Raw genomic sequence first — 27797 nt, 5'->3', positions numbered from 1 at the left:
AACCCAGAAACTTTTCTCCAACCCCATCTCGTCTGCAATCACAAAATTTGTTAATCGCGACAGTACCCATTTGTCCGGGGAAAATATGCTGTAAACATTTTTGTTTGTTCTTTATAAAGTGTTCTAGACTCTGCCACGAAGCTGGGCTGGAAGAGATCTCGGCAACGGGATAAGTCCAGTGCCAAAGTTCTGGCGTTCATTCATGTCTATGTAGGCTGCCCGTGGTGCATTAGCAATATAATATACAGGTGCCAAGAATTTTATCTCGAATTTCTCACACGACCTCGGCTTGGGCTTGTAAAATATAACTTTAATCTCGCCAAAGACCCAAAAATAGTATCTTTTTTAAGCATGAATTAATGCCCGTGTAGGGATGAAAATATCTTTCCTCATAAATTTATGTTGAATCTTTCTGCATTCTAAATTAATACATTCATAATTACAAATTAATTAGGATTATTTTTTCTGGAAATTTTTGCCCCAAAATTTATGGACACCAGTGTAGGACGAAAAATTCAAATAATATACAAAATTGTACTAACTTAGTGTACTTAAAAGTACTTACCTTGTATAAAAGTGTTTCGTCGACTAATAATCTGGCTGCCATTCCTGGCGGAGTGTTTTGCATAGCTTGGTCATCTGGAGCAAATACTGTATATGTTGCCGAAACGTTATTCAAGGAAAGTAGAAGATTCGGTCTTGTTTGATTTAAAAGGGTTGTAAATACACTGAAAATACATTTCCAAAATTAGAATTAAAAAATTATTTGGTTCTGTAAAAAGAAATTAAATTCATAGATGTTATAAAAATCACAAATATTCTTGATGTAGATAGACATATCTACTCTCCGTCCAGCACTCACATTTCTAAGGTAAGGGGCCATTCAAGTATTACGTAAGTAGATTTCCAGCCATTTTTAACCCCCTCCCCCCTTGTCAGCAAAACACTGACCCCCTCCCCCCCGTCAGCAGCTATAGAATATTTCATATCTTCAAAAAGGGGTGGTTGATGACGTAAGAAACCTTCAAACCCCCCTCCCACCCTTGTCAACAAATCCGAAACCCCTCCCCCCCGATGCTGACGTAATACTTGAATGACCCCTAAGATTCGTTGAGTGGCATTGTTCTTATAGTCATATTTTACACTCTGTATGCATAAATGTTGTACATTTTCTTTTATTAATTTCTTGAAACTCTAGAAAACAATCATTTTTATGGATCACTCTTCATATCAAATAGCAATAATACTGGAATCAATTCCGTGCAGTATCTTAATTTAGTACTGTACTATCCTGTGGCTAAGGCTACCATTAACACTACAGTATTTACCCTGTCTGGGCTTGATCTACCTTGTTTTACGCCACAACAACGCACATACAATGATGTGTGTACCTTCTTTATATTATATTGCTCTAGCTTCCCAATTGTATGTCTTTTGGTTTTTTTATTTAACAAACAGCACAATAGATAACAGACAATAAATTATAAACGAACTCCTTTCGACCCAAAGGGATATAAATAACCTTCCATGTATTGTATTAATGAATTATATACAAACATTTTTGGCAACATGCAAAGATATATTCTACAATAGCTGCAGAGGCAAGTCACACCAAATATATTGCTTTCATATGTTATACTAGACTCTGATGTGTTACATATACATATTACAGGTATATTTTCCTACACCAAACATATTTAAATATTTTTCTTAAAATTTACAAATTCATTAACCATCGAATGAAACAACCCGCTCAATATCTGTTATTTCCAGTATGCGATCTTTTATAGCCTTCTTAAACATGTAAAATGATTGCTGCTGTCTGATAATATCATATTCTCGGAGCAAGAAAACATGATTTTTTGAAAATTTGTTTTTTAGGTAATGATATGTGATCTCATAGTGCTTATTTGTGTATTCACTCTGGGGTACCAATCAGGATTCTGATACATGAATAGTAAAACTTTATACAAATAAAGTTGACGTATATGAAATTGGATTCGTGCTATTGTGTGAAGAACTGTTTGTTTGTAGAACATCACGTCGAAAACAGTCATAAAGATGATTTATAGTATACAGAGTGTTTTTTAAAAAGAATCATCTGATTTAAAGAAATCATAACCATTCAGCTTTTAATCCGTTTTGATCGAATAATGTATAGGTAGAAAGAGGGGAAATCTCGAGTTTTCCACGCAGGTAGCGCTAACGCTGTTCCTTCGGCCATCACTTCAGTGTTTGTCAAGATGGTGACTGCACAACAGAAATCGTTTTGTGTTCTAAGCTCCGCGAAGTGTGAGTCCGTAACAACTGTTCATCGTGCTTTTCGTCGACAATACCATGGTGTTGAACTTCCTACCGCTCAGAGCATTAGGCGATGGTATAAACAATTTTGAGACACGGGTTATTTGTGTAAAGGCCGTCTGTCCCCTGGCCGTCCCCGCATGCCAGACGAAAATGTGGAGCTCATCCGACAGTTTCGCATGTGTAGTCCACAGTAATCTACTCGCAGTGGATGCAAACATGCTCGTAAAAGTTTGGGACGGATTTGACTACCGTATAGACGTATGCCGTGCATCCCATGGTGGACATATTGAGCACCTTTAATTTGGTTTGTAAAAAAACTTCATGATTAGCCATGTAATATAAAATTCATCTTAAGTGTCTATACTCAATATTTTTCGTAATATACGCATTTCAAATCGGGTGATTCTTTTTGAAACACTCTGTAAATTGAGTTTTTATATGCATCGCCCTAAACTTTTAATCCATATAAAATACGTAGGAACGCGCGCCCATGCAAAAAACACTTTTTCAAACTTTGGTGTGAGATGATAGTCTTAAATTTAAACATCGTTGCTCTTAATTTATTGATAATTTGATCAGTATAATCTTCCATTTTAGGTTAGCGAAGTTGAAAAGAAGCCATTTAGCCTAAGTCGAAAGTAAATTAGCCCAAGTCGTATTTGTAATGTTGAAAAATATTGATCATATTTTGAACCTGGGCAGGTCATATTATATCTCTTGAGTCACTATTTTTAGATCCATTATTAAAAAAAACCCAATTATATAACTAACCTGTAATTACCTTCCTCCAGAATTTGTAAAATGCTGTATTCTGGGGGAATCATAACTTTGTTCATCTCATGCAATATACCATTACGTGCTTCAATATTCGCAACGGCCAAGTACGATGTTTCCAACGTTGTTCTCTGAAAACGAAGAGCACATGAGCTTAAATCTTAATTTTTCTAATGATAATAATAAATAATTCAAACAGTTACTGTGTGTATGTGTGTACATCTCAATAGAATAACTTACTATGAAGATTGTATATATATAAAACCCTTACTTGTAAAATATATACAGTATATATATAGCTTCGTTTTCAATTTCTTCAGTAATTTTTACGTTGCATTCTTTCAGTGGTCTTATGACTGGCATCACATCGAAATTTTTAAGCTAATACCGACTATAGTAAAAAATTCGATATAACCTTACTTGCCTTTCTGTGCATTTTGATCCGCAAAGTGGAAGCTCTACCTTTTAGAGTTGGTAAGTTTTGTCCGTCGATAAAACTAGATGTCACTTGTCTCCCGGATGTTATATGGTAACTGGCAATAGAGCGAGCAAGAGTTGAATCAGTGAATATTGAAGACAGCGTGTCGTTAGACAAGTCTGAAATAACAATATATTTAGTTATTTACTTTTTTTTTTTATGCTATATATGCAATAATTCTAAATGCTAAAACTTTTCAATTTGATTACAATAATGCTATGGAGTATTGCGGGTATAAACATCTTCGATTTAAAATCTTATTTAATAGGTCGAATAATTAATTAATAAATGACACAACTCTTGATACATTTATTATTTGGTTATTTTACCTTCGAACGCACTATTTGTTGGAGCGAACACAGAATAGGCTCCTCTCCTTTCGATTACATTAAGTAACCCACCGGCTTCTGTCAGTTTTAAGAACATCGTCAGTTCTCTTCTTCGTAATAGTTCTGCCAGAGAAAACACTGAAAAAAAACATACTTTTATTATTTTTATAAAAGAGTATTTCAATTATGATTCATTAACTTTACAGAGAGACGTACAGTAAATTTGGTATTATGGTACAAAGTACAGCCTGTCTCAAAAGTTTAAGGTTGGCACAGTACAAAAATTTTATATTTTCTGGAAATAAAATTTCAATCTACTGAGATAGAAGAAAAAAAAATCTTTTAAATTTCAATAGATGTGAAACTACACGGCCCTCTACCTCAAGTATAATACATATCAGATTGAAAAATTACGACCGAATACACTGAGCTCATAAAAATGTGAAAATAAGATGTTTTAAAAGTTTAGACATAAACGATATTTTTTGCAAATAATTAGCTGTGTGTGATATGGGCGATAAAGATTACGTGTCAGGTACACGATTATAAAAGCGGAATAACTTATTTCATTATTGAATCAAATACGTTCTTTGCGTCCAAAAAAGTTCACAAAATCCTGTTCTGTCCATACGAAAAGAATGCATTTGAAGTGATTTGAAATGCTAAGGTAACTCTATCATTATGCGCAATATTTTTGTGCGTAATCTAGGAATACGGGAAACATGTTATTTCGATTTGTGCCTAAACCTTTGACACACTTGTTTTTCATACTTTTTAATACACCCTCTATATATTTATTTACATTTTCAAAATTTGATACTATGCACATGCAGCCTTGTATGTATTTGGATAAATCTCAAGCAATGTTTTTGCTGTTATCTGGTTTTCTGTTTACTGCAATTTTCATACTGTGCCTACATTTGAAACACAGACTGCAACATTTAAAAACCTTTGTTTTCTCAAAATATGCCACATGATCAGATTCGAGTATTCTTTTTTATAAATAAAATTAGAAGTATACATTTTTTTTTGCACTATGAAATAATCATTGCTTAAAAGGACATGAACCTTTTTCAGGGATAAGAATTTTATCAATCTGATGAACGATTCCATTCGAAGCGATGATATCACTTTGAATTACTCGAGCGTCATCAACGAGTATGCTCGATTCGTTGCACCAAAGACGCAAACTGCTCCCTTCTAAACTCTTGATTTTATTCTCTTTACCAAGAGATGAGCTACACCACAGCGAATTTAAAATGTGGTAATTCAACAGATCTGAAAAGAAATTTATATATGTATTTGATAAGTATGTCGCTGAAGGTACCAAAATTAGATGAAAATTAATTGAAAAGTTTTTGCTATTGAATTACATACAAAATAGTGATCAAAAAGTAAGAAGATTTGCTGCCTTATTTCAACGTCACGTTTTTGCTTTACCGATAAGGCCGATCGTTCACAGGAAGCGACAACATGCGGCAAGCTATACGTGAGCTGCAACAGCCGGCATTGATTCCGATGACAAAGGGCGTTTGACGTCCCCCCCCCCTCCCCAAAAATGACCTTTACACGCTACTCAGTTCGTGACAGCACTCCATGCAGACGAGTGTATTCGTTAAATAATTTTGAGGAAATATTAAAAGCTTTTGAGAAAATTTATTAAGTCCATACTTAATGAGACATCTGACACAAACTTGAAGAAGGCGTTCTTGTTGTAAACAAATGAAAAGTTATATTCAATCGATTGCTGCTTATCGTCACGACCTATGAACTGCAATTATCAAATTTCAGCTTCCATGTTCACGCGGGAAAGGAGAAAGAGAGAGAATAGACCGAGAGGAGGAGGAAAACAACTGAACGCGTGGCGCAGAAAAAAGTAAACAACAGTACTGCGCCTGTGCAGATACGGCAAGAAGCATGAGCTCTTATTCGAATCGGAAATTTTTGTCGTCTGCTGTTGGCCAGAAATCACTAGCTGAAGATCGTTGCTAATCGACGAAGTTCTCGTAATTTCTGTGCAATGGGATCAGTCTTAGGACCACAGACATCTACATGCGACTTGTTTATCACTTCAAGTCACTTCCAGTTAATGGCCGGTCTAATACATTACAGTGAAACCTCGATATAACGATACTCTGCGAACCAAGGAAAAATAAAGTTGCCGAGGTTGAGGGATCATCGTTATATCGAGAGGCAAATTAATGTTAAAGGACAGACATTTCCAAACAAGACTTAAAAATAATATTGTTGTAGAGAGATTTTTATCATTATATTGAATATCTTTGTAGTGAGTTTTCACTGTATTTGCTTTACTTCCGTATGCTGTGTTATTATACCGGGTGATTCATAAATAAGTATACAGTCTCCAGGTACTGCAAAACAGTAACAGTTGAAGACATGGACTACAACTGCGATCCGTTAGGTATATGTACTCATGAAGTACGTGTCCCACTACTTACGCAATTGAGATAGGCAATAGTGTGTCTGTTCTAATGTTGTGTCCATGGAAAAGGTGTACAGCCCTCCTTTTTCACAAGAGAACTGTCACGGGCTCTCTTTTCTGGATACGTCTAGTCTTTGATTGATGCCACACTTTTACGACGACAGTAGCAACTTTATACTCCAAAATGGATTGAAAATGTCGTTGCACAATAGTTACGGATTCCGTTATACTCAATTAAGAAGGCAAAACACCTCTTCACTGCAGACGTAGCCATTTTGATTGGTAAGTCACATGACGCATGCACTAGCGTGCGCGTTTACGCCACTTCCCTCAGCGGTTGGCACACAAAACTATATGAGTAAATCTACTCAACGGATAGCAGTTGTGTTCCACGTCTTCAACTGTTACCGTTTTAAAGCATCCGGGAATTGTATCCTTACTTCTTTATGAATCACACTAGGAAATCTTAACGTCTCCAACTTCCGTTAAAGAACCTTAACTCACCCACGGCTCCGATGCCAATGAGCTGGCTGAAGAAATGTCACAATCACAAAAACAGAGTCTTATGCTTTACCCGGTTTACAAAAGAATAAATCTAGGACACAATAAAAGGAGGAAACACCAACATAAAGGTACGAACGCACGCTGATTTCCGATTCTGCAAGTCGGTACCGTTACGGATTGGTTTGCCCTTTGAGCAGTTTTTAAAATTTTTCTGATCTGCGTTATAACTGCCACATTTGAAACTGCGAAACCTTCGCAAATTGTCACTATTTTCAAGAAGAATTATCCTTTTCTTCTGATTGCTAGCTGATAATTTCTTTCCCCCAACAATAAAATTTATATGCGCCCATCGTTTTTATTTCCCTCACTATGATACAAAAACACCTGCCATGACGTGTGTGGCTTTCTATAGGAAGAGAAATACTCTTTTTTTGGGGAAATTTGTTTTGTATTTTATTTATACTCATGTATATTTCTTTACTAAAAGAAAGGAAAAAAAACACACACAATCTCTTTTTCTTGCCTTTTCTCTTATTTAACATTGAACAAGTGCTGACTCCACCTACTGGCAGTTGATTGGTTGGAGGGAGGATGGAAAACGTATTTTACTGTAAAAATACCTTCAACGCGTTTTTAGAAGACGAAATATTTCGAGGTGGCAGGGAGAATAAAGCAGATCAAGTTTGGCGAGATATCTCGGGATTGCCGGTGAAAGGGTTAAAAACTTGAACTTCAGGTTTCTAACCAATCAGCAACGGCGTCGATTTGCAGAGTCGGAAACCAGCGTGCACTATGTTCGTACCCTAACGCATCGACAAATTTCGCTGAGGAGGATTTTCAGGGTCATCCGAATATCAAATTAAATGGAACAATGTATGAAAAAAAATGTATTTGTATTGTATTGTAAATGTACTGTTCTGTATTGTAAATGTATCGTTTTGTATTGTAAATGTATTGCTTTGTACATTACATGTTTCTCTTTATTTCATGTTGTTTTGTTATCTCCTTTGTTGTTTGTCAGATTTTAAGGCCGTTCAAAAATTCGCGAATACGTAGGAACCGTTTATATTTACATCAAATGAAATATTAAATCTATAACACTTAGAATCAAGGAGGGCACTTTCCTCAGCAACATCCGAAAATCTAAACTTCCATTCCTGAATCTATTGGCCATTGCGTAAGTAAATTTTTTACTTACGTCAAGGTGTTCGGAACGGAACGTGTTCGTAAAGTAGCTGTGGTCGTTCAATTATAATCTATAGAGAGAAGGGAGGAGGAGAAGTCCTTTCAGCACTCTGATAATAAATAACCCAATACAGGACAGCATAGTTTCCCAACTTTTTCTGTCCCATCACCCCCTTGTTCAGAAATTTTTTTCTCCCATCGTCCCCCAACGCAATCTAACCCATAGGATCCTATGTTATACCCGTAGCTTCTACCACCCCCCCCCCCCCGGAACGTTCCATCGGGGCGTTAACGCCCGCGTTGGGAATCACTGCAGTAGAGTCTCGGAACTTCGAGAATCTGGATAATACGAGGTGCTGGAATTTTTCAAAATTCCTTTTCGAAACCTCTCTGTTTTTCGCCTGGTACGAGTTTTCTTTAAATTTTATCCCATTTTTCTCACGAATGCGAATAATTTCAGTTGGATGGAGGTCCTGATCCCTAGACTAGGGTCTCTGGTAGATCCCCAGACCCCCACTGCAGTAAAAAATTTATAGTGCAAGAAAATTAATATCGGGATTCCCTGTCAGCCTTCCTCAACCAGAGTCTATGAGTATTGGCAGTTGTGAAATGAACAGAAGGTGTTTTTGGGGGGGGGGGGACATTCAAAGCCGGTATAAGATCTCCCCCCCCCCCATCCACAAATCCGTTTTCTATTATTTTTCGGATAATTTGAGTTTTCAGTAATTCATCCCGTTCACCTCAAATTATCGAGACTACTGTAGATGCGTGATTAGCAGCACGAACTGTGCGGCTGTAGTTGCTTATACACTGAAGAGCCAAAAAAACTGGTTCACCTGCCTAATATCGTGTAAGGCCCCCGCGAGCCCGCAGAAGTGCCGCAACACGACGTGGCATGGACTCGACTAATGTCTGAAGTAGTGCTGGAGGTAATTGACACCATGAATCCTGCAAGGGCTGTCCATAAATCCGTAGGAGTAAGAGGGGGTGGAGATCTCTTCTGAACAGCACGTTGCAAGACATCCCAGATATGTTCAATAATGTTCATGTCTGGGGATTTAGGTGGCCAGCGGAAGTGTCTAAAGTCAGAAGAGTGTTCCTGGAGCCATTTTGTAGCAATTCTGGACGTGTGGGGGTGTCGCATTGTCCTGCTGAAATTGTCCAAGTCCGTCGGAATGCACAATGGACATGAATGGGTGCAGGTGATCAGACAGGATGCTTACGTATCCGTCACCTGTCAGAGTCGTATCTAGACGTATCAGGGGTCCCATATCACGCCAACTGCACACGCCCCATACCATCACAGAGCCTCCACCAGCTTGAACAGTCCCCTGTTGACATATAGGGTCCATGGATTCATGAGGTTGTCTCCATACACGTACACGTCCATCAGCTCGAAGCAATTGGAAACGAGACTCGTCAGACCAGGCAACGTGTTTCCAGTCCTCAACAGTCCAATGTCGATGTTGTCGGGCCCAGGCGAGGCGTAAAGCTTTGTGTCGTGCAGTCATCAAGGGTACACGAGTGGGCCTTCGGCTCCGAAAGCACATATCGATGATGTTTCGTTGAATGGTTCGCACGCTGACACTTGTTGATGGCCCAGCATTGAAATCTGCAGCAATTTGCGGAAGGGTTGCACGTCTGTCACGTTTAATGATTCTCGTCAGTCGTCGTTGGTCCCGTTCTTCCATGATCTTTTTCCGGCCGCAGCGACGTCGTAGATTTAATTCTTTACCGGATTCCCGATATTCACGGTACACTCGTGAAATGGTCGTACGTGAAAATCCAAATTTCATCGCTACCTCGGAGATGCTATGTCCCATCTCTCGTGCGCCGACTATAACACCACGTTCAAACTCACTTAAATCTCGATAACCTGCCATTGTAGCAGCAGTAACCGATCTAACAACTATGCCAGACACTTGTTGTGTTATATAGGCGTTGCCGACCGCAGCGCCGTACTCTGATTGGTTTCATATCTCTTTATTTGCATACGCATGCCTGGACCAGTTTTTTTGGCTCTTCAGTTTACAACTACTCAATCATCACGTTATATAGTATTATTGCCCTAGTGTGCCCAAAGTGTGTGTCGCGATGACGTGGAGGTATTGATGCGTGTACCTATTTATGCTTTGAAGTGGTTCTTTTTTGTGAATTCACCATATCAACTAAACTATTTTTGAGAGTCGCAAATGAACCATGAATAGGGAAAGAAAGCTCCTGGTGACAAAAGTTTGAGCCTATGCCTTAGACCAGTGGTTCTCAACCGGGGGCCTTAAGATATTCCGTTGTGGCCACGGATGAAAATCTTGCAAAAGGGGAGCTACGGCTGCTGATAAGGGGGGGGGGGCTCACGAAGAAATTTGTGAAAAGAGTGGCCAAAAATGATTAATTTCAAACAAAATACATAGAATATCTTATTCGCAATATATTTTATATCTTATATCTTATATTCGCAATTTTTCCTCCCACTTAAATAACATTAATATGAGGAAGGAAATAAAAACGAAAGTGTTGCATGTAAATGCATAGGTTACAGGTCGTATGACATTTTATTGGCGAACCGTTGGTGCTAGAAGCATACCTCCATTTATAAAAGGTTTCCAATAACTTGAAGTACTCAGATATGCCATTCATGTTGCAAGTTTTTTTATAGTAATTAAAATAAATATGTTAACTTTTTATATGGACAAAAACCCAATTTCCAAGTTGTTGCCCTGTCTTTCCCGATGCCAACTAAAATATTCCCACGCTTTTTCATAAGTCCAATTACATATTCGAATTCAAAAAATGAAGGAAAGTTGGGGAAAAACCTGCTTTAAATATGGATAAACCGTTTTGTCTGCATTTAACGCTGATTAAAAGCTCGGAAATTTTTTTGTTGTCATCAGGAGAGACAGGGCAACAACGTTCTAATTGAGTTTTTGATCACAGGGTGTCTGTATAAAATGTTAAAATCTTTGTTTTAATAACTATACAAAACAACTTGAAACGTGAATGACATATCTGTTCACGTTATTTGGATACCTTTTATAATTGGAATCTAGAATCAACGATTTGTCAATAAAATACCGTACGCCCTGTTGTCTATACAGTGTCACTTTATTAAATCTGACATTATTTTTTGCAATCTAAAAGGAAGTAAGACTTTTTTGTATTGCTTTTTTCTTAATTTTAATTTAAAATATCAAATAAGGACTTTAACAGAAATAAGTCGAAAACGCGTATTTAGTTACTATAGAAAAAATTTTAATAAAGTTGCAAGCTTTGTTTTTTTGAATTGTAAAATTGATAAATTAGTACTATGTGTTTGTTCAGAGCCCGAACAAGTTAGTGTAGAATGTAGAGCTCGACAATAATTCGGAGATACTATTCATCTCCATACTTATACACGAAATGCTCATCTATGCAAAATACGTAGGAGAGGCCACGGATGGTCGTCATACTTTTTACAGTTCAGTTAATTTCGGGTATGTAATTCAAACCAATCCAAATGTTTGATGCATCTACACCAAGTTTGAACATTCGGCGTGTACTACAGCTTTTTGCGGATACAAAAAAAATCACTCTTTCTATGAAAGATAAATTTTTAAAAACTTCTTGTCGAGTGTGACAACCAACCCCATTCACGGGGCAAGTCGTCACAGACTTGGGTACGTTGTCACACAACATTACTTAGGTATTTACTCATTATAAAACATTTTATATTGGTAGAACTAAATAAGCTTTATAAAATTTATCGTGAATTCTCTTGTTTAACTCTATTTTATCGTCAATCTGTCCATCAAAATGAGAAAAAAGCTGAAATAATTGATTACTTAGTTTTAATATAGAAATTTTTTTATGTATCCCTCTTCTTTTGCTTGTTACACTAAGAATTATGAATGTTCATAATGTAATTAAACTGCAATTTGTTTGAATTTTACTTATAGCCGCTTTTGAACAGTAATTTCCTCTATTGTGACAAGCGTTGCCACTTGTGGGCAGTGGCATTTTAACAAAAAGTAGGGGGAGGGGTACAACGGGTCTCGTACCGTGTGAAGTGGAATAAGAGCCTCCAAATTATTGAGAATTTTTATTAATACACATATGCAACATTTTAAATAAATAAATTCAAGGGTATTATGTTTATTTATTTGTTTATGTCATATTTTGTTTATTTACATTTTTATGTTTATTTTGCTTTTCACGTATTTTCATAAATTAAAAATTAATTTAATTAAATTCAAAAATATTTATACTTTAAACAATATTTGAATAACTATCTTCTAAGGGGAAAACGGAAGGGGGAGGAGGAGGAAATTAATCATGGTCGCAAAGGGGAGCACAGAAATGAGAAATCGTTGAAAGAGGGCCATGGGCAAAAAATGTTGAGAACCACTGCCCTAGACCATTGGTAACTTTTCGAGCATCCTATCATTATTGAAGCATTTTTTAAAACTGTCAGATCACTGTTTTGTTTCTCACCAAATGACGAGCACTGCGACTATCTGACAATCCTATTTTTACTCTGATAAACCTCACATTCAAGAATTTGTCGTCAAGGGATGATGAAAATCAACTAAAAGTTTTTAATGCGGAAGCGATTGCTATCTAATCCAAGTTTTCGATGTCAAATAGAGCTATTTGCCATCGCGCTATTCATTAATTACTCATCACGACGGGGGGAGGGGGTGGCAAATTTCTCACTGTTCAAGGGCCAACATAATGGTCAGTTGCAGCTTCGCGGGCCACACCAGGGACAACACTCCGGTGTATAAGCCGCACCAATAAAATCCCCCTCAGGAAACTCGCAGAATTGTGTCCACCACTAGTAACATAGTGAAAAACGGGCAATTTATCATTGAAATTTCACCCTGGAAAATTCCACTCCTTTATAAACTGATGCATATCTATTGTTTTTCTGGTTCTCAGCTAGTAGATGCAATGCTTAAAAAATTACTATTACTTTTACAAATTAGCCCACTGAATTACATCCATAGTTTGAATTTTACAGACAAAATAATTTTGGCAACCGATGGACCCGCACGAGTCGAATTGATTCACGCACCGATAGACTTCGAGAGGAGTTATATTATTGGGATGGAAAGTGCGACATTCGCGTGAATAGTGTTGACAATCATGGGTAGATCCATGATAATACTAAGATGGAAAGTGCGACATTCGCGTGAATAGTATTGACAATCATGGGTAGATCCATGATAATACTAAGATAAAATGGACTAACTTCGCATGAATCAGGCAGGATACCTATAGATGTAAAAGGATGCGCACACGGTGGCATTACCGGGTGCTCCTATATGCCCATGAGATTATGTATACAATATTGTATTGTATTGTACCGCGGAGACTTACGTCCAAATAACCTCAGATGATGCTTGCCACAGATGTGGGCGAAACGTCAGGAAGAAAATCTCCTAGACCATGGCCTAATAACTCGGAAACCGTTTGCAAGTCAATATTGTATTCTTGTTACTTGAGTTACCTTCGCGGAACAGAATATCGGTATTTTTTTGGTTTGAGAAACTGTTAGTCTCTGCTTCAACGTGGAATGCCGCCAACTTGCTATGTCGAAATTTAGGGATGACTGCTTCTCTGCTTTCGACACAAAAATAATCGTTTCCGGGTGTGGAACTCTTGTTCAACGGCACAATATAAACCCGATCATCCCATACCTAGGCGTACGCAGAATTTTCTCGGGGGGGGGGGGGCGGTTCAATTTTTTTTTGTTCTCAAGAGGGGGGTTTACGTTTTTTTCCTACAAAATAACACTATAATCTCGGCTTGGGGGGGGGGGGTTAGAACCCCAAACCCCCCCCCCCCTTTGCGTACGCCAATGATCCCATATGATACATTTTTGCTCTTTGGAATTATTAGAGTGTGTTGTGTGCGTAGCCTATATATATACAGTATATATAGTCGGTTGCGATGCCGAGGTGTCATTGTGAGTTGGCATCCACTTCGAAAAAGTTTCGTCAATGTGAGCAGAACACCAAATAAGTATTCAGCTACAAATACAGAGGCCACAAAAACGCAAGTTGTCCAACGAAGTGGCAGAAAGAAATGAGGGTAAAAATGCCCCTAACAAACTTTTAGAGCAATACACGTGAGTGTACGAAAAGGCAGTGTTATGAGAACATAGCTAATTACTATCGTCATTCGAAATAATGAACGTAAATAGTCTGTCAATCAGGTCTGCTGTTGAAAATGGTCATTTGATCATTTTTGTCGCACCACGGTGAACATGAGGGTTAATTAGACCGGGACCTACAATTTATTGCCGATTCCGAACGGCAGGCTTGTTTTTATACTCATCGAGAGGTTGCTGTGCTAACCCCTCGATGGGGACTCAATGCGGTAGAAATTTTTTCTGCGGTCATGTCGCCGTTTCTGTTGCACCTCTGTGTCAGGAGAGTTTTCTGACAAGGACGAACCGGTTATCGAACTCGCGATACCTCTAAACATCCTTTGGTACTTTAGGCGAGTATCTTATCGACTTGGGCTACCGCGCCCCTGTCGAAAATGGTAATATTAACGTGGGGGCGTGTGTTTGGTTTTTTTTCCTGTATAAAATGTTGGCTTAAATAATGATAAGGAAATCAATTAAATACACAGTATTTCTACCTAGTCGCGGGCCGCACAAAATCACCTCACTGGCCAACTGTTGGCCACCCCTAAGCTACAAGAACTTAATCGTCCACTTACCTGATTTAGTTGTGATCAAGTTATTTTATCGGAAGTGTCTTGTTGAAAACTGAAAAATACTCGTATAGTAAAGTAAAACGGAAAAAGGGGTGAGATTCTAAAAAACAACAGCAAGTAATTTACCTTTTAAAGACGCAGTGTCTTCCATGAGAGCCTCCATGAAAGGTTGTGACAATGCTTCCCAGGCTTCATCAATTGGTGCAAACATAGTAATTGATTTCATATCTTGCAATTCATTAGCCATCTGTGCCCTTACAACCGCAGCTGCTGTAGTGCTTAATGCTGGAGATCCAGCTAAAACATCTATTATAGTTCCACTTCGACTCGGCAGCAAGAGCGAGTCAGTGATGTGAATGATCCCATTCGATGCATCAACATCCGTCGTCACAAAAGGGATGCAATTCACCGTTGTTAACTGTCAATGAAAATACCAATATATGTTTATCTACTCGAGAATTATGGTATCTAATGATTCTGATCACTTCATTTGTGAGGTAACGGTGAGAATGAGAGTGAAGAAAAGGTGACTTATCTAGTCTGGGGTCATGAATTGACACTACGACCGCTACTATTCATTTCGACCGCACAGAATTATATTTATTCACATCTTCATAGCATGCTCGTCTCCTTGCTTCAAGACAGGGGCGTAGCCAGAAATTTCGTTCGGGGGGGGGACCACTTTCATTTTGGGGGGGGGACCAAAGTGACAGAACAATGGATTTGGCCATCTTTTTCCCTTTTTTCGGTCATTTTCTCACATTTCGGGGGGGGGGGGACTAGACCCCCAAGTCCCCCCCCCCCTCGCTACGCCCTTGCTTCAAGACTTACGTTTATTTTCAATGATATAGGGGAAAATGGGGGCTAATGGAACAAGGCTAAATTTCAGTATTTGTTGTTTTTTTTCCTTCAAGTATTTCTTTCACACCTGAATGACAACAATCAAGCTGTTGTCAATAATTACAAGAAACCATTCCTGATTATTAGGGGAAAAGAAAGACGAAAATCAGATTTTTTCACTCTAGAAAGTAAGTTTGATTTTTTTTTTGGTTTCATGATTTTGAAATATTAAATTTCTTTACATTGATGAATACTGCTAATTTACATACTCTAAAATATGGCATTTTCATAAATCTCAGTTAAATTTTCTTATGATTAACACGCGCTGTTTAGATTACAAAAATATAAACTTTCAGCCCTTGAGGTCTAACAGGACAAACATATAGTGTCTAACAAAGTGTTTTCTCTCAAGTAAGAAGAAGAATTGGAATATTCGGTGGTGGCATCAAAGCTACACCATGGCTTGACAAAAATTGAAGCTAGGAAGCTTCCATTTCAATATACGTTTAGTTTTAAGAATAAAAAATTCCTGAAAAATTATGTTAAAATAATATTTCATAGTGTTTATCCAGTTTTTTGTGGGTTGTTCCATTCGGGGTTTAGTGGGACAAAACAGTTCATGCATAAAATTGATCATCACTGCAAAAGCAGAAAGCAGTTGAAATTGTGTTTTGTATATTTAATTATATAACATAAATATGTATATAGCTGATAAGGTTTTTCGCTGCCATCATTTGATTTGGCGGGTAAACCTGTGGATGGGAACGAATCAGGCAGAAGTGAATATTAATGAGTCTTTGTCAGAGTACCGGGAGTTACTATTATCCGATTGGGTAGGGGATTCAGATGTGACAGTGATTCCAGTACTGCAAGGGGTAGCAAGGGTATAGGAGTAGGATCCACCAATTCAATTTGGGTCTAAAGAACATTTGCTACTCACTTGGGGTCACGTTCTTGGAGCTTCCCGCATTCACCGATAGGTGGTTTCGTTGGGATGGGATTCACCTGAATAGGGGGCATGGGAGATCTACGATAGACTTAGGTCAGGTTTTGTACTCCCAGACGCCAAATTTTCTATATGTGTGAGCATAAAGGGATTGTCATATTAGGGGATTTCAATTACCTCGGTATCAATTGGGAGAACCTTTCAGCTAGATATCAATATGAAAGGGAATTTCTTGAGTTGGTGCTCGATAATTTTTTGTTTCTGCATGTATCAGAAACCACTAAGGGTACTGCTATATATTTTGGATTTAGTTCTCAGAGAATAGCAGGAATTTTAGCTCAGAGGAGAGAGGATAGCAGGAATTTGGAATCAAATTGGTGAATGGTGTCGCTATCCTGGATGCAACTAGGGTCACCGATTTGGGAATTCTCATTGAGAGTTTTTTAATTTTGTTGCACAATTTCGTCTAGGCCTCGGCCAAGCAATATTGAATAAATAAATAAATAATAATTTTTTATATTTTTTTTCAGTAATTTCACTCTCAAAACTGGTCAAAGGTGATTTTTGAATACATTTTGCATACTTTTTAAACTGAACACTTTTTTAATTGGAGACTACGACAAACGCGGTTGGCAGAGGCGTATTTACGATTTTGCCGTCTGTGGGCTACCGAATTTTGACGCCCTTCTCTCATTTTAGTTAAATTTTCTTGACCTCATTCCTCGAATTCACCTCTCTGTGCAATAACCCGCTTAGCTCACCTCCTGTAAATATGCCCATGTCTCTAAGTTCTTCTTTTGGTCACTTACATGCTTGCATACTCTTATGGTCACTTATATATATGCTTGCACACTGTTTTGTCACTTATATATATGCTTGCACACTGTTTTTGTCACTTATATATATATGCTTGCACACTGTTTTTGTCACTTATATATATGCTTGCACACTGTTTTTGTCACTCACATGATTGCACACTGTTTTGGCAATAACATGATGTGCGTATCCTTTTGGTCACTCACATGCTTGGGTACTCTCTTGGTCATGCACACGTTTACACCACGCTCTAGATCACTCTTTCAGCCATTCACATGCTTGCACACACTTTTCGCGTCGCTCTTTTCATCATTTACGTGCTCGCACACGCTCTAGGTTATTTCACTCTTTTTGTCATTCACATGCTTGCGCACACTGCAGGTCACGTTTTTGCACACTCTTGTTTATTCACACGCTTGCAAACTCTCTAGGTCAATCATTGACCTAGTCTCTCGCTCTCTGGGCAGAGGCGGATTCATGGTTATAAAATTTCGTAACCCTTTCTCCCATTATGTATTAATTTTCGTAATACACTCATTCTTAAAATCTGCCGCCCCTCCGAACTTGCCGCCCTGGGCTTAGCTCACTTCCCCCTGTAAATTCGCCACTGATGGTTGATGAGATAAAGAACGAATTAGAACTTACAGGACATCCTGTAAATAAAGTATTGTACATAATTCTGTGGTGTTTGGTCAGAACATGATAACTCCAAAATCACATTTTTGAGATATAAGCATTTTCATCGTCATTTAAAAATCAAAAAATAAAACAAACACACAAATACAAATGAAAATATCATACATCAGCATGTTGTTTAGCCGTACGCACGTATTTGTGAATTTTCTCATTTCTAATTAGCTATAATTAGCAAGACTTACTTTTAAATCAAAAAGCCAATTTTTGGAGATATCATGTAATGACCAAACACCACAGAATTATTCGCATGTTAATTTCGGAAAAATCACATAAATGCGCGAATTAAGTTTTAACAATTTTTTATAACTTACTCCACTTTCGAATTTTGTGATGATCAGAGGATCTTCTCGATACAGTGGAACCATCGTTTCTGGAAGTTCATCCAAGTACATCTTTCCTTCTACTACAGTGAAAAGTAGCACGGAAGGTCTACTTCTTGTTTGCCTACTAGCGTTCAAAATTTGAAATTCATCTAGCGTCAATCTGTGGAAAGCGACGTCCCTTGTAGCAAAAACTGTGTAAGGACCTCGATTTGTCAGAAGCGGTGTCAACCCGGCTTCATCAGCTTCTCTGAGGAATTCATTCATATCATGATCTTGCAAAGTGTCCACAATATTCTTAAGTGGCTTCACTGAAAAGAGGAAAAATAATAATTGCTTTCTCTCTCGGGCAAGAAGTATGTCAAGTTATGTAAACAGAGAGTTCTCTCCGCGATGTATATACATACCGAGAGGGCATCCGATCTCACCGGGAACCCTACCATAACCACTGCAGCATGAAAACTGAACGATTCTAAAATACGAAATAAAGTAGCTGATATCGCTGGTTTATTTGTATGAAAGCATTTGAGATTGTCATAAATTTCATGTGAAAAAGAAACATCACTTACGTTTCTGCCCCGCAATGTTTTCCTCCAGTCCAGGGCTTAGCAAAATACGTTTCCCGACTTGGTATATACTCTTCAGCGCAAACCATAGGCCTAGGTAAGGGTGAATGTGGAAATGAATAAATTTACATTTTCACGTAAAATTAATGTAAATTATCAAAAAAAATAAAAATAAAAAAAAATAATAAATATATATATATATATATATATATAGCCTTTAATTCCAAACCATAAGAAAATACCATGGCCCCCACATCCTCGAGCAGGGACTCTAGGCTTGGGCCTTAGACGGCCGCCCCCCCCCCTCGCCCAGAGTTCTCACGGGCCTTTCTATGGTATAAATTTATATCTTTATAAAACTTTTATAGTGTAATACCAGCCGTAAAGAGATGGCTTCATTTTGAAAATTGAAAACTAAGGGGAGGGAGGGCATAATTTTTCGGGAAAAAACTAAGAAACGAATTATAAGAGTATCTCATCGGGGTGGCAAAATTAGAAATGCTCAGAACGGCGAGAACCTGAAGTCCGTCTCTATTAAAAGAGGGAAGAGGAACCGCCCCTTATAAATACGCAGCCGAATGAAACTTCATCTGAAAAAATGACCAAGTTCTGCGCAAATCATGCAAGCTAGAATAAATTTCGAAGTGGTATCAAAATCTTTCTTGTAAAAAAAATAAAGTAAATTTATTAATCGCGATATATTAAATTAAAAATCTTCATTGCAACATGTATAAATTGGTATGAAAATGTGACTCGATGAATAATCAATGTAAAAAATCTGAAACCACTAATTATATTGAATATGCCAATTAATAAAATAATTAGTTTGATTGAAAATTTCTGACTGAATCGTTGTTATTATTTTACTGTTTCCATCAGTCACCTTCGTCAAGCTACCATTTTGATATCCTTCTTTGAAGCTTTTTACGCGTAAAAGTTTCGATGAAAGTTCAAAATTGCTCAAAAAATACTGCCCTGTTTTATTGTCCAACATGTGATCTAATTCGAAAGACAGGGTAAAAAAACAGATCGCGCAGTAAACACTATGCACTGTATGCGTCTCCCATCAAACATTTCACTAAATAGTGAGAGAGAGAGCAAATTACCACATTTTGGCAAAAAAGTGTCGATTTGGCTGAAAAATTTTCAAATAGATCTCATTTGGCTAGCACTTCACAAATATGGTGATAAATTTGCCAATATAGTGGACGAAGCTAACACGTGATTGCACGTAAGCTACACCTAATAACAAGGTTATAATATCACACTACATGGAGAGAAAAAGCACCAATCGCGAAAGAAGAAGGCTGAACTTCTATAAGGATTGAATATTTAAGTTAATTTTTAAGAAGTGGCAACCCGCTGCTGGCGGAGAAATTTACTTCCGTTGGGTGTTTGGCTCATGCGCGACCGTTGGAATAATGACACGTTTACAAAAATTCAAAACGTTATAACTCCCTTAATATTTGTCCGATCCTAAACACGGAAAACACTTATCCATATTAATTTTTCACAAGGAATCACGTGTGTAATTATTGGGCGGTCTATAGTTCATCATCATCATCATCAACAACAATTTTTGATCCATTGCTGGATAATATGAAGGTCTCCTCTAAATTTTTCCCTTCTACAGTTACCACCCTGTATATAGTAGCTGTATTGGATTTTGCACCATGTGCGAGAGGAAAAAAAAGAGAAATTTCAGGTAAAAACTATATAAAAATAATAATATACACATAGTTTTTTTTTTTTGTCAAATTTTGAAAAAAAAAACTGATTACCGCGTCGTGGCTGCGGTTTGATGGGCTGCCATCGTTAACGTGGACATAATTATCACGAAAAAATACGCCAATTTGGCGATGACCCCGAATCATGTCTTTTGTTATCGGACTTTGGCCAGGCATCCCCACCCTCTTCGTGAACTGGCTGGCCAAATCCTGAAATTCGGACATTGGCAGGTCAGTTTACAACGAAATTCGCCAATTCGCGAGCTATCCAATTTCGGGCTTTGGCAGTAATATAAATGTTATGAAATCTTCAATTTTCAATCCATCTTCACGAAATTTTGCATATGTACTAAACAGGACACGACTCAAACGATGAGCTAATTTAATATTTTTAGATACTAACAAATTTTAACCAATTCCTTGCAATTTACGTTATGAGTCACTCTGATCATGATAATGAACTAGTAGGCGTAGCTGTTTGTTATGTATCTGATGAGATTGATCAGGAATTTAATGGTTTCTGTGACGAATAAAAAAAATACCTTTTTCATTACAATCATAAAATATAAAATATCTTTGATGTGAAAACTTTTTTCAAATTTTAAGCCCAAATATACACTCATGTTCATAAATTAAGGATAATGCCAGCTAAGGCAAATAAAGGTTCAAAAACAAAACAAACGTTACTTATTCATAAAGCCCATTTATTAAACAAAAGATAAAGAACAAAAACGATGGTGTATGTATGATACCATTCATAAAAACTACGATTTTTGCTCCCTGGAGCAATTGCAAAAAATATCTCCTTTACAAAAACTTACTATTACATGGTTGGTATGATGGTTAATACATTGTATGTCTCCCATGCGATGAAATACAGTCCGTACAACGCCTAGGCATGCTGAGTATCAAATTATCGATCTGATCTTGGGGAAGATCCCTCCACTCAGCAAGCAATGCTCTCCGAAGTGCCGGTACACATGTAGGAGATGGTTGACGGGCTGCAACTCGTCGGCCAAGCATGTCCCACACATGCTGTATCAGATTCAAGTCAGGTGAGAATGCTGGCCATTCCCATACGGGTTATATCCTCATATTCAAGGCATTCGTTTACGATGTTTGCTCGGTGAAGACGGGCGTTGTCATCCATAAACACAAATTCTGCGCCCATGGCACCCCTAAACAAACGTAAATGTTGTTCCAGAATGATGTCCCGATAAATTTGGGCTTTCATGGTTCCGGTTTGAACATGCAGATCTGTTCTGGAACCCAGTATAATTCTACCCCAAACGAGCAATGCTGCACCACCGTAACGGTGTCGTTCAATGATGTTGTCTTGGTGGTAACTGGCGTTCTCCATATGAAAGTCTGACGTGAATCAGACTGCAAGCTAAACCTGGAATCGTCGGAAAACATCACACAAGCCCACTGTGACGATGTTCGCATTGCATGTTCTCTACTCCAGGCTAATCGCTGCCGACCGTGAGTTGCCGTGAGCGGAACACATCTGAAAGGCCTGCGAGCATATAGACCAATATCTTCCAAACGTCTGTACACGGTTTGCCTTGAAACTGTGGTACCCGTGGCTGCAGATAGCTGACGAGACAGGTCGGATGCTGTGCTCCGTCTGCTTCTTTCGGCAGTTACTGTCAAATACCGGTCTTCATTCGGCGTTGTAACTCGGGGGCGACCTGTACTGTAACGTCTACTGACATTTCCGTTATCTTGGAATCGTTGCCAAAGCCTAGAGATGACACTTTGGGCAATTCCAAGTTCCTCGGATACTCCCATCTGAGTACGCCCACATTCCAGGCGGCCGATAATTCTACCACGTAAAAAATCATCCACATGCGTCCTGTGTCATAACTATTCGCTTATCTCACTGAGCGCCTTACAAAACTCTTGTGAACAATTTTACTTCTTTGACACCATTCCTTATATACCCCCCTCCTACACTCTCGTCATTGTGACGTACTATCGGCATCATCTGGTGGCTTCCTGAAATTTGCATATCATTCTTGCAGATGTGTGTGATAATTCTACAGGTGGAATTTTTACTTTAGATTTCGATTTCCGTGTGATTCTGAATTATCCTTAATTTATGGACATGAGTGTATATATAAACAGGGGGTTCCTTACACACGTTAAAATATGGTATTTCCTTCATTTGGTGCTAACTCCAGTAGTTGATTCTTGTATGAAAGAAAAAAAATCCAACTGCCTTTGCGAGGAATCGAACCTACGTCCACTCACTTTCCGGGTGAGCGCTCTAGATCAATGGACTACAAAGGAAACGAATATCTCAATCTTTCCTTAGAGCTCGCAAACGGGACCGTACATAGACGGTCGGACCTAACCAGCACCTCCTAGAGATAGGCCTCCGCAAGCTGTTCGTAACATCACGCAAGTAGTCCATCCTCACTCAGAATATTCAGATAAAAAAATTACGCTGCACTACTAATATCATCGTTATGCAGAAAAAAAAACGATCGGGCACAGAATTGGCGATTTCCATGCTCCACATCCAATCATCATGCGGTATTTGTGAGCCAGCACAGAAGATTCTTTGCCAAAATAAGAAGAAACAAAATAGGATGCTGTGGTTCACAATGCGGCAAACTTGCTATGTAGTCTTACCAGACTACTCTCATGACATTCAGATGAACTGGGCTACCCGTGCGGAGGCCTTCTATCTCTAGAAGGTGCTGACCTAACTCAGGCCAAAGCTCACAATTGCTGACACTATCACCAGTTCCAGACTCTGCCACGAAGCTGGGCTGGAAGAGATCTCGGCAACGGGATAGGTCCAGTGGCAAAGTTCTGGCGTTCATTCATTCATTGTCACCAGTTGACGCTCATTTGGAAAGTGCGAGGACTTGGGATCGATTCCCCGCAAGGGCAGTTGAATTTTCTCTTTCCTAAATTCATTTTTGCTTCAGAAAATTGTTATAAACCTTCATATGAATAGCGGAGAGTGACATCAACACACATAGATAACTTGATTCTTGTGTTGTTCAATAGATAGAGCTAAAACCACCATAGCATGGGAGTAAGAAAAGGGGGGGGGCTGACTCCTTATTGGCTTAATGAAAGAAAAATGGAGCAAACCCTTTCTTGCTATAAAGGGTCCTTTCTCTTCATAAGGCCTGTCTCATGATACGCCGGAGTCATTACCAGCTGACGTCATCGCCCTGACAAAACCGGTCAATTACCATGGGCTACCCTGGTATTTCAAGGTCGCGCTTTAATCAAAAAGTATTATAGCAGTGGCGTCATACACCTGATCCGAGACCACGTCCACTGAGACAAGGCAACAAGAGCAACTTCAAAGGGCTTGAGATAGCCCTCAGTACAGTGAACTTGATTTATTCGGACGTGATTAACTCGAATTTTGAATAATTCGAACTTTTACGAACTCTCTTTGAGTTTTCTATCCTATTTGATGTTAAAGTTTGTTTTTAACCACTTCACGTACAAGCTTTTGGCAACGAAATTGGATTATCTCTATTTGATGAATCGGCGATAAATCTGATAAACTCGTCCTAACCTAATCACTCGCTAGAAAAAGGAAGGGAAAGGAAAAAAAATGTATAATAGATAAGGTGGATTAGAGGTAATTTTAGGGTCCTCTTTTCACCCTCACCCTAAGTGTGTTCTTTCACTCTTACGTGTATATAGTAGGAAAATATATTATACGTATGGAGAGAAAACACAGAGAACTTGTTTGAATTATTCCACTGGTGTTTGAACGCAATATCACGTCCGTGATAGTAAAGGGGTTAATTCGGATCTTTTTCCAAGTTTTTGGATAATTCGAAGATAGAGGGGAAAAAAATCATGTTTTTTTGTACGAGTGAATTTAGCTTAGAAGAATTTTACAAGAAGTTAGACTGCTTTTCTCGACCAAGTTGTTAAACAACAAATCTTCAAATGTAAAAAAAAGTTTGAATATTCTGTTTTTTCTCCACTCTTTTCTTTTTTTGAAAATTTAATGTTCATTTTAACATTGTTCAGCAGGAGTGCATCGAGAATGTGCAGGGGCGTAAGTAAAATTGACCTTTGCAGGGGGGGGGGGATCACAAAAATTGTCTTCCTGAGAAATTTTGAGTTACGACCCTTCAAAAAGCATTTAAATTAACAGAAATTGGTTAATATACATGTAAAGGGTATTTTCTTTTGATATTTCAATTTTTTCACCGAAATATTAATTTCCCCTCCCCCAATTTTTGGTTGTCTTGGTGTGGGGGGGGGTGCACGGGCCCCCTTCCCTTTCCTCTGCGTATTTCACTGAGAATGTGTACCACTTGGTACCGATTAGCTTTTTCAACCTAATCAAGGTGTACCATTCAAAATCCGAATCTTTTTGTCGTCTCTAAGAGCACGGAAAGTATCAGAAATTTCGGATTTTGAGAAAATATATTTCCTTGATAGCATAAGAATGAGCAAAATTTGGAATCAGTTTAGTTGTAACGGATGATCAAGAACTGTTTTCGTAAATCAGGCTTTGAACACAGTCAAGAAATCCTGTGCTGATGCTGATTCCAGAACAGTGGAATAATGTAGCAGCTAAGACCAATTATTATAATTATAAATTATTAAAATTTGGGAAAATTTTAATAACTAATGATAAAATTTTAATAATAGATAATTATAATCCTATGTGAATGTTGATGATTAAGTTGCAATTTGTAGTCATTTCACGGATCCATGATAGATTAATTGAATAATTCGAACGTTTTTCCAAGTAACATAGAGCAAACGTTTCTTGCTTTTATTTTAGGCATAAGGTGAACAGAAAATGGTTTCAAAAATAAATGATAGAACTCATCGGTAAATACGAAAAAAAATAATGAAAACTTACCCCTGGGTTTGAGCGAGTTTCAGCCACCAGTTTCCATTTGCTGATGCAAATACCATGGCAAGATATAAAGCCAATGGTATGAGAACTCTTCTCAGAAAAAAATGTTCACTTATCATGATGGATAATTATTTTTAATTGCAGCTATCAAACTGAAGTTTTTTAGTCGTTTTTAAGACAATAGTCAAGTTCGGAAATTGAGTATTGTGACGAGACGCGTTTTTTTCATAATCTTGATGTGTTGTAGTAATATTCCGTAGGTTGCTTAGTGGAATGTTTTGTACACACAAAAATGAATGAACATTTCATACAAATAATCATAATTTTCACGAAATGCTAACGAAAAGTTCCAAACATGTTATCTATAAACTTTATTTTGGAAATGATCTCGTGTGCTGTCTTACTCCTACGCAATGTGAAAATTACGTAGGATGTACGGGTGATGTGTGAAGGCTAGACACCAAAGCCATCTTTATTGTCTCCTTTTCACCAGTGTCATGCTTGGTAAAGGCAGTGCTATGATATGAGTGATATTTTTTTAGTGGTGACGATGGATTGGATTCGCTCTAATTTATTTTTATGTGCCAGAAAGGCCATTCGCACTTCTCTTTTCGCCAAACCTTTCCCATCCTTCCTCTCCTAAATGCGATTGATAGAGCCCATGCTTGTTGAAACATTTTGTTCACGCTATTATCAAGCACAGTCTGTGAGCAGCAGAAGTATTTTCTCTAACGAAGATTAATTTGACAGCACTTGATACTCGTTGTCACGCGATGCGCAGCAAGAGGGCTTCTCTTATTCATTCTAATTTAGTTGCCACGCTCGTATTAGACTGAACTGAGCCTTTATTTTGGTAAAAACAGATTGATTTTGTTTTGATTCATGTATATTAAAATCCATGACATAATATAGTCTCTTGATTTCAATTGAAAAATTTCGAGTAAGAAATATCTCAGAGCAAAGATTTTCCCAATAGTTTTATACTTTATTGCTAATTTTACGGTTGTGAGACTTCATGATCACACACACACACACACACGCACGCACACACATCGATATTGTAGGTCCTTTGCCACCATCGGATGGCCACATCCATATTTTGACTATCATCGACCGCTTTTCCTGATAGCCGGAAGCCATACTCATTCCGGATATGGGAACAAAAACCATTTTTAAATCCATATTGCACACTTGGATCTCACGTTTCGGTTGTCTTTCGGTGATAACTACGGACCAAAGGTCGCAAACGCGATTATCTATGTACAGAGTTCACGAAAATGCTGGGAACTGATCGAATTAAAACGACTGCATACCATCCCATCTCAAATGGCCTTGTCAAGCGTTTTCATCGCCATTCGAAGTCGTCTATCAAAGCCCATGAGAACGATAGATGGTCTGACGTACTCCCAGTGGTTCTCGGCATCCTTACTGCTGCCAAAAAAGACTTACAAACGTCCTGTGCTAAACTTGTTTCTGGCACCGGGGCCGCAATTAGATGCTTGGTCAGCTGGAGCAAGCACACATTTTGGCGCCCCCTTGTAACGTTGATGGAGAGGTTAAAGAGCGAAATTTGCACCCCCCACTGGTCCGACGCCCGGGGCAGCAGACCCACCTGCTTCCCCTTAGTTACGGCCCTGTATGGTACAACCTTGACCACAAGTCTGCTAATGAAGATTCAGCAACAAAATATATCGACTATAGCAACTTTTATAATGGATTGGTATTTATAATTTTTGAAATTTTGCTTCATGTATTGTTATATATTTTTTTATGTTATCTTTCATGTTATTTTCTTACCGTATTAGAAAAAGCGGGTTTAAAACCCCCGCTTCCAGAATTATCACCAATGACTGCTCTTCATTTCTTTCCTTACGAAGGAAAAAGTCGTTGAGGTTGAGTGGGTGCTAGAACTCCCAATGCCACAGCAATATTTGCACATGTGAACGGGGCTTAAAGATGACGTTTACGAATTCGTAGTTGTTTTCAATTAATTATTTTAACCCTGATTTAATTATAATGAATAAAGGTGATTGGTTACCATTGAAACGATGTGTATTCGATAGAGAGCAGGCAATAACATCAAGGGACTATATATCACCTCACGAAGCCAGGTGGCCATTGCATTATCGTGAAGCAACAGAACTTCGGCAAACAGCATATGCCACGACATTTATTTTGAATCGTGCTGCGAATACCTTAAAATGTTACTCTTCCGCAAGCATTTCCAAACTGAGAAGGAAATAAAAACAACGGTTGAGAGAAATTATCATACTATCAAGCGGCACACTGCTATGACGTGGGTGTAGAAA

General features: G+C 38.2%; 1 protein-coding gene across 1 annotated transcript in view; it reads right to left on the bottom strand.

Moving 5' to 3' along the window:
* LOC149084964 (periostin-like) overlaps positions 1–26261 on the bottom strand; it is a 28042-nt gene extending 1781 nt beyond the window's left edge. The window contains exons 1-10 of the mRNA XM_089232708.1: positions 25492–26261; positions 18907–18996; positions 18745–18809; positions 18329–18648; positions 14846–15137; positions 4954–5163; positions 3886–4023; positions 3503–3675; positions 3076–3209; positions 566–728 (exon numbers count right to left, since the gene is read on the bottom strand). Of these exons, the coding sequence (XP_089088834.1) occupies positions 566–728; positions 3076–3209; positions 3503–3675; positions 3886–4023; positions 4954–5163; positions 14846–15137; positions 18329–18648; positions 18745–18809; positions 18907–18996; positions 25492–25607 (1701 nt within the window). The 5' untranslated portion in view covers positions 25608–26261. The remainder of the gene's footprint in view (positions 1–565; positions 729–3075; positions 3210–3502; positions 3676–3885; positions 4024–4953; positions 5164–14845; positions 15138–18328; positions 18649–18744; positions 18810–18906; positions 18997–25491) is intronic.
* Between the last annotated feature and the right edge of the window lie 1536 nt (positions 26262–27797).

Source organism: Pholcus phalangioides, unplaced genomic scaffold, assembly GCF_987345545.1.
Source record: "Pholcus phalangioides strain wild (caught in Gottingen) unplaced genomic scaffold, Ppha-v1.0 ptg000007l_1, whole genome shotgun sequence".
NCBI classification, from domain to species: Eukaryota; Metazoa; Arthropoda; class Arachnida; order Araneae; family Pholcidae; genus Pholcus; species Pholcus phalangioides.
This window is presented reverse-complemented; position numbering and strand designations above follow the sequence as displayed.